The following is an 8,172-nucleotide window of genomic DNA, read 5'->3' as shown; positions in this document are numbered from 1 at the left end:
GGTGCCGGTGCAGCCCAGCCTATGAGGCTTTCCAGCCAATGGAAAGAGCCTGGGTCTCATGAAGTCCTGCCCTTCCTTAAACTGACGCATGCGCGGACAGCTCCTGGAGAGGTTTCTGGCTGGTGACTTCGCCTCTTCTGCTTAGACCTGGGTGACTTCCATAGGAGGGAAGGACGATGAGGAATTCGTGTATTTAAAATTAATCGGAGCAGTTTGAATTTCTTCAGCCTTACTCCCCTTTCGTTTTTAAAAATGTTTAAATATTTTACGTATGCCCAAACCATAAAGTATTATGATTTTGTTTTCGTGGCTTAAATGGAAACAACTCACCAATATTTTGTTCTTAAAAAATTGTGTGTGGTGGGGATTGGGCTTGTGGCTCAGCGGTAGAACTCTCGCCTAGCATGTGCAAGGCGCTGGGTTCGGCCCTCAGCACCACATAAAAATAAATAAAATAAATGTATTGTGTCCAACTACAAATATATTTTTTTTAAAAAAAAATATGGGGCTGGGTTGGGGATGTGGCTCAAGCGGTAGCGCGCTCGCCTGGCATGAGTGTGGCCCAGGCTCGAACCTCAGCACCACATGCAAACAAAGATGTGTCCGCCGAAAACTAAAACATATATGGGGCTGGAGATAATAGCTCAGTTGGTAGAATGCTAGACTCGCATGGGCAGGCCCTGGGTTCGATCCCTGGCACCAAAAAAAAAAAAAAAAAAAAATTGTCCCAACTACAAAGGTAAAACGTTTCAAAAACTCCTTTATTTTTAGGACAGACTCCTGGTAGTAGAGTCAAAAGTAGACACATTTGTATTATTCATTTTTTATTTTGAAGAAATTCAAACAAGCTGTTAAGAATAACAGAATAGTGCAAGGAACTCTCTTGCAGGGAGTTCTTAATACATGTTGCCAAATTGCTTTCCAGCTGCACTGGTCTACATGTTCCTTGTAGTATAATGAAAGAATGGTATACATATTTGAGAAGACTAGTAATAATTGGGTAAGGGAAGGATTTAGCCACAGGACAATAAAACTAATACCTAAAAGAAAAAAATCCATACAACTGAACTTCTTCAATGTTCAAATCAACTGAGCTAAACCAAATTATAAGACTGTCTCATTTTGTTAATTTCCACATTACTATCTTCATTCTTCACCAATCTAGAAGATAGTTCAGGATTATGCCTCCCTCTTAACATTCCTAGGCTAGGACAAAGTGGCATTAACTCATTTGGATTACAATCACTCCTTTTACCTATTTTTACAATGTAATGCAAATAACTAGGTTTTCAGAGTGAGAGCAGCAATCTAGTGCCAAAAATTGTTTTTAAATTAATACATGAAATAGATGTAACACTGTGTAAATCAATGTACTTTTTTTTTTTTTTTTTTTAATACCAGGGATTGAACTCAGGGGCACTCCACCACTGAGCAACATCTCCATCCCTACTTTTTATTTTATTTAGAGACAGGGTCTCACTGAGTTGCTGAGGCTGGCTTTGAACTTGCAATCCTCCTGTCTTAGCCTCCTGAGCCACTGGGATTTCAGGCATGCACCACCAAGCCCCTGGCTTCAATGTACCTTTGTTTTTTTAAAATATTTATTTTTTAGTTGTAGTCCCAGGGCCTCGTACATGCTAGGTGAGCACTCTACCACTGAGCCATAGCCCCAGACCCTCTTTGTTTGTTTTTGAAAACAGAATCTTGGCTTGTACTTTGGGGCACAAAAAGAAGTATTAAGAATAATTCAAATATTTTGTACTGGCCACCTAAATTTGCATTTATCACTGGGCACAGTGGCACAGGCCTGTAATCCCAGCTGCTCAGGAGGCTGAGGCAGGAGGATCACGAGTTCAAAGCCAGCCTCAGCAATGATGAGGTCTTTTACTAAGCAACTCTGTGAGACCCTGTCTCAAAATAAAAAATAAAAAGGACTGGGAATGTGACTCAGTGGTAATGGACCCATAGGTTAAATTCCCAGTACCAAGAAAAAAAAAATCATGTCACAGATATAATTAAAATTCCCTTTTGTGGGGCTGGGGTTGTGGCTAGAGCACGTGCGGGGCACTGGGTTTGATCCTCAGCACCACATAAAAATAAAATAAAGATATTGTGTCCAACTACAACTAAAAACAAAATATTTTTTTAAATTCCCTTTTGTGTAGCTTTCTACTCTCTTCTGTTTATGCTGTTTTTTTTTGTTTTTGGTACCAGGGATTGAACTCGGGGTATCCGACCACTGAGCAACATCCTCAGCCCTATTTTGTATTTTACTTAGAGACAGGGTGTCACTGAGTTGCTTAGCGCCTTGTCTTTGCTTACAATCCTCCCGCCTCAACCTCCTGAGGCACTGGGATTACAGACGTGTGCCATTGAGCCTGGCTTGCCCCACCTCTTTTAAAAAATATTTTTTAGTTATACACAATATGGACACAATACCTTTATTTTATTTATTTTTATGTGGTACTCAAGATTGAACCCAGTATCTCACACATGCAAGGCAAGACCTCTACCACTGACCTACAGCCCCTTTTTACTTTTTATTCTGAGACAGGGTCTTACTAAACTGCCCAGGCTAGAATAGAACTTTCAACTGAACTATCTTCCAAGTAACTGGGATTACAGGAATGTGCCCCAGCTTCATTTGTCATGAATTCTTGAAGAGGGCTAGGAGTATAGCTTCAGCAGTAGAACACATGCTTAGCTCTGGTTTCCATGCCCAGCATTACACACTAAAAAATAGTTTTGTTTTTGTTTTTTGGTACCAGAGAGTGAACTCAGGGTTACTTGATCACTGAGCCACATCCCAGCCCTATAATTTTATTCAGAGACAGGGTCTCACTGAGTTGCTTAGCACCTCCCTTTTGCTGAGGGTGGCTTTGAACTCGAGATTCTCCTGTCTCCCAAGGCACTGGGATTACAGGCGTGCGCCACTGTGTCTGGCTCAAAAAATATTAATTTGTAAAGGAAAAAGAAAAAAGCCAAATTATAACTAAAAATAGTAATTTTTACTTAAGTAGATGCTTGCACTTCTTCTTTTTTTTTTTTCCTGTCGAGGATTGAACCCAGGGCCACATTCCCAAACCTTTTTATATTTTATTTTGAGATAGGGTCTCACTAAGTTACTTAGGGCCTCACTAAGTTGCTGTGGCTGACTTTGTACTCTCCATTCTCCTCCCTCAACCTCCTGAACCACTGGGATTACAGGTATGCACCACCATGCCTGGCTTCTTGCTCCTTTTCAACCAAATTTTCACAAAGCACAATGAGTGATTTAAAACCTAGATAAACCAGGCGCAGTGGTGCACGTCTGTATTGCCAGTGGCTCAGGAGCCTGAGACACAAAAATTGCGAGTTCAAAGCCAGCCTCAGCAAAAGCAAGGCCCTAAGCAACTCAGTGAGACCCTGTCTCTAAATAAAATACAAGATGTGACTCAGTGGTTTAGTGCCCCTGAGTTCAATCCTTGGTGCAAAACATAGCAAAACAACAACAAAAAAACTAAATAACCAGGGCAAGGGGTGTGGCTAAATGTTAAGTGCTTGCCTAGCCATGTGCCAGGTCCTGGGTTCAGTTCCTAGCACCGCAAAAACAAAACAAAATCAAACAACCTAAATGGCATGAAACTATCAATTTGTGACTCTCTAGTGTCTTCCATTTGCTTGTAATGGTCTTTCATTGCCCACCCTGGGCCTGCCTCCTCTGTGCCCACAGATCCCCTATTTTCTTGCTCACCACTTTACTGGTTTCCCTCCAGTTCCTTAAAAACACTACACTTTTAGCCTCAATTCTTTTCTTCCACTTACACCTCAGTTTATTTTTCATTCCGAAGATTTCAACTTAAAATATCTCTTCGACGGGCATGGGAGTACATACCTGTAATCCCAGCAATTTGGGAATCTGAGGCAGGAGGACTGCCAGTTTAAAGCCAGCCTCAGCAGTTTATCATGGTCCTAAGCAACTCGTGAGACCCTGTCTCAAAATAAAAATAAGAAAGTAAATACATAAACGAAAAGAACTAGGGATGTGGCTCAATGGTTGAGGGCACCTGAATTCAATCCCTGGTACCAAAAAACAAAACAAACAAACAAAAAAACCTCCCCGGTAAATCTCATAGTTTTTCTATTAACAGCACAACTCCGCCTCTGTGATACCAGCCCACACTTACTACTATTTTTTTTCATTTTGGGGGATGAAACTTGTGCAAGCTACACACGCACTCTACTGAGCTACACCCTCAATCTTAACCTTTTTAATTCCATCTCCCTCATATAATTTCAAGTGCTTTATCATATTTTCCTCACCCCAAATGAAACCCATTCACTCCTCAACAGGATTTAATCACTTCTAATCAAGCTGGTTGCCACAGCCTTCTAACACTTTCTTGGACTTCCTAAATCCTAATCTTCAATGATGTCCTGTAACAATTCATTTCAAGGACACTACGGTCAACTTGTTCTCCCTAAAGTATGGTATTATACCCTGTCGCCTAGATGCCTTTAGTGACTCCTCTAAAGCAATATTGGACTCAAATAAACAAAAACACGTTAACACAAATTATATTCCATGCACTAAGTGCTGTGAGCAAAAATGTATTACTACTATAAATTTCCTTTATCTACCCTCAGGCCGTTCCCTCCGCCTACAACGACCCCCCCCCACGCCATCCCAGCTCCATTCCGTGAGAATCTTTTACAACACAGGACCACATTTGCCGACAAGCGGCTGAGAACACCGCAGCTCTTAAAACTCTCTTGGCACCTGTTTGAAACGCAACACATGTCTGCAGAACTAAACTTATCCAGCAGACTGAGAATTGGTTCTTTAAGAGGAATTGCAAGACCGGAAATGACTTGACAAGAACTTCCGCAACTCCAGGAATCATAGATTTGAGCAACGCCTGCGAACAGCGGGCTAGGAAGGATCAGCTTTTCAATTACGTCTGCGCAAAGAGACCTCCAAGCCTCTGTGGTCTGTGCTTCCGTTCTGGTGACAGAGCCGCCCTCTTCCGGCGCTCTTGGGCGGCCTGGGCCCGCCCCCACGCCGGCGGTGACGGAAGCACGCCGGGGGTGACCTCACCTTTCAACATGGCGGCGGCGGTAGATTAGGGCAGTGGGTCGAAGCAGTCACCGCCGCTTGGGGACCCTGTTGGAAGCAACCGCCGCCGCCGCTTTTCATCTCTTCTGGGGCAGGGGCCAGGGCCAGGTGAGGGGAGTGGGGGGTCCGGGCAGACAGAACTGGGTGAGGAGGCGGATTTCACCTGGGGAGGAAGGTGTTCAGAGACTACGGAGCCACCGACTCCCCACTGGTTCCCACTGCGCGTGAGTGAGAGACCGAGTGTGTGTGTGTGTATGTGTGTGTGTGTCAGTGTCAGTGTAAGCATTTATCGGCGCTCCTCTACTCCGGATTTTCGAAGTTTGAGGGGGTCCATTTCATTATAACCGGACCAGACGCGATAGACAAACATGGTCCTATTGCTGACCCTTGAAGGGAACTTCTTCCCCCAGTGTGGGCTATCTAAGGCGTAGGAACTCAGACCTTTGCCCTACTTTGCTGTTCTTCCCCACAAGTAGCTTCACGGAAAATTGTGGGTCCATTTTCAGAGCTACACTGGAGAACGTGGACTTCCGTTTGGTCGAAGAAAAGGTTTGCATGCGATTCACTTAGAACAGCTAGCTATAGGTTAGTTTTGCCATCCGTAGTCCTTTCTTGTTTGACACCCATTTCCTTTCCCCTCCCCGAAAAACCTGCCTTCTTACCCTTTTAAGCAATACAGTTCACATTTTATTTCGGTTGATTTTTATCCTGTCAGCATTCCAAGGAGATCTCAAGTTTCTTGCCTTCATAACCGACTATGAGGGAGAACGCCTAGACTTTTTGAAGCAATCTGGCCGGATAGATATGCACATACTGTTGACTGATAGTTTTCTTTAGCTCTTAACCACTCCTGACACAAGTGTGTTTATCCAAAATAGCAATCTCACAGACTCTGCATAAAATTTTGAACTAAGTTCACAGTCCCCTCTCCCCTTTTTTGGTTTCTGATGTAAAACCAAACAACAATCTTTTTGCGAAATGGTAAAATTTCCCCTGGAGGTTGGCATAACCAGAATGTTGCTCTTTGTTCTGACTTGTTTGTGACCTTGGATGAGTTGCCACACCCTTTAGATATCTGTTTTTCTTTTCCTTTTAACCCCTTAAAAAATAAGTGTTCGTGTATACCTCATATACACAGTTGTATAACTGTACCCTGCATGTTTGTACTTGTGAACTGAAAGTATTTAAGCCATGAAATGTGGCTTTTAATTCATTTGGTAATAGACAATTAAGGATTTTGAAAATCCTTTTACTCTGAGTGATCAGATGCTGTTCCTTTTCCAGTGGCTCATATTCTTATATGAAAGAGTGTGCCCCAGAGGTTGAATTCAGCTGAAGGATGTGTAAAGTTGAAAAAGATATGCTTACTTACACATCATTTAATATTGAGATCCTGTCTCAAAATACAATAAAAAGGGCTGGGGGTGTAGCTTAGTGGTAGAGTGCTTGCCTAGCATACTTGCCCTGAGTTTAATCCTTAGAATTGCAAAAACAAAAATTATACTAACCTTTTAGGACTAGTGATTTACAATAAGAATATTTTGGGGGCTGGGTGGTTACTGGAGATTTAACCCAGGGGCTCTTTACCACTGAGCTACATCCCCAGTCCTTTTTGTGTTTTATTTTGAGACAAAGCTTCATTAAGTTGCTTAGGATCTCCCTAAATTGCTGAGACTGTTCTTGAACGTTCAATCCTGTCTCAGCCTCCCTAACTCCTGGGATTACATGCATGTGCCACTGTGCCCAGCAAGAATAATTATTTTTAAAATATGCTTTTCTTACAAACTATTTCAGCCATAAAAATCTTAAACATCTAGTATTTCTACCCTGCTTTTTTTCAGATAGAGTTTTTTAAAACCTTTTTTTTATAACTTTGTTTATTATTATTTATTATGTGGTGGTGAGGATTGAACCCAGTGCCTCACACATGTTAGGCTAGTGCTGTATCACTGAGCCACAACCCCAGCTCTCAAGAGTTTTTATTTATATTCCAAATAGATGATCACTAAGAGTTCTTATTTAATACATATTACAGAGTTGGGGAAAGAAGCTATTTTCAAAGTAACTGTTTTTGCTTTTGCTGGACTGGGGATCAAACCCACAGCCTGTGCATGCCAAGCCTCTCTGATGTACATCTTCAGCTCCTTTTGTTGTTGTTTTGTTTTCCTGTGCTAACAATCTAATCCAGGGCCTCATGTTTTCATGCACCCTACTACTGAGCAACACATCCAACCCAAGAGTAGCTGATTTTTGAGTTATAATTAACATGCTATACAATACATAAGTGTTCAGTGGTTTTCAGTATTATCCACAGAATTATACAACTATAACCACAGTTTCATACACCAAAAAGAAACACCATTCCTGTTAGCAATCATTGTTTCTTGGGGGAAAGGAGGTAGGTACTTGGCGATTGAACCTCAGGCCTTCATATACTAGGCAAGCGCTCTACCACTAAGCTATACCCCAGTCCTTTTTAAGTCTTATTTTTGAGATAGGCTGGCTTTGGATTTATAGTCCTCCTGCCTCACTCAGCCTCCCAAGTAGCTGGGATTACAGCTATGTACTATCTCATCTACCTGTAATTTCACTATTTTTATTATGATTAATTTTACTTTTGAAGAAAGACCTAAAATTCAATACTTGCTTATAAAGCATGGATTAAAAATTTACTGTTATTGGGCACTGGGGATACATTAAGTGGCAGAGCATGAAATCACTGCTGCTGGACCTCATGTTAATCTGTGGAACTTTTTAAAAAGATTCCCTACTGGGGCTGGGTGAGTGACTCAAAGGCCCTGAGGTTGGATTCGCCAGCACCACCAAACCACTAATAAGTCTTAAGACTAAAAATTCTCCAAACCACTAGTGAGTCTTGGCGCTAAATTTTGGCAGCCAAGAAACTTTGTTACTGTTTAAAATTATATAGTTTTGATTTGACTGAGTTTTTTTTTTCTTTTTATAAACTGGGATTATAGATGTGTTCAACTCTCAAGTATTTAACAATTTTATTGCATTATAATTTTATTTTGGTGGCAGGAAATGGTCTAAAGAAGGTTCTGAAATAATTTTAGCAA

At 41.6% G+C, this 8,172-nt stretch overlaps 2 protein-coding genes across 6 annotated transcripts in view; both read left to right on the top strand.

The window, feature by feature from the left end:
• The window catches only part of Slc25a18 (solute carrier family 25 member 18), a 49,389-nt gene extending 49,117 nt beyond the window's left edge, over positions 1–272 (top strand). Inside the window, exon 10 of the mRNA XM_076853937.1 lies at positions 2–272. Within this exon, the coding sequence (XP_076710052.1) occupies positions 2–62 (61 nt within the window). The 3' untranslated portion in view covers positions 63–272. The remainder of the gene's footprint in view (position 1) is intronic.
• A 4,771-nt stretch (positions 273–5,043) lies between these two features.
• The window catches only part of Bcl2l13 (BCL2 like 13), a 76,119-nt gene continuing 72,990 nt past the window's right edge, over positions 5,044–8,172 (top strand). For all 5 annotated transcript variants that reach the window (XM_076853931.1, XM_076853928.1, XM_076853929.1 and 2 more), the window contains exon 1: positions 5,044–5,203. The gene's annotated coding sequence lies outside the window, so the exon portion shown is untranslated. The remainder of the gene's footprint in view (positions 5,204–8,172) is intronic.

The sequence above is a fragment of the Callospermophilus lateralis genome, chromosome 4 (assembly GCF_048772815.1).
Source record: "Callospermophilus lateralis isolate mCalLat2 chromosome 4, mCalLat2.hap1, whole genome shotgun sequence".
Taxonomy (NCBI): Eukaryota; Metazoa; Chordata; class Mammalia; order Rodentia; family Sciuridae; genus Callospermophilus; species Callospermophilus lateralis.
This window is presented reverse-complemented; position numbering and strand designations above follow the sequence as displayed.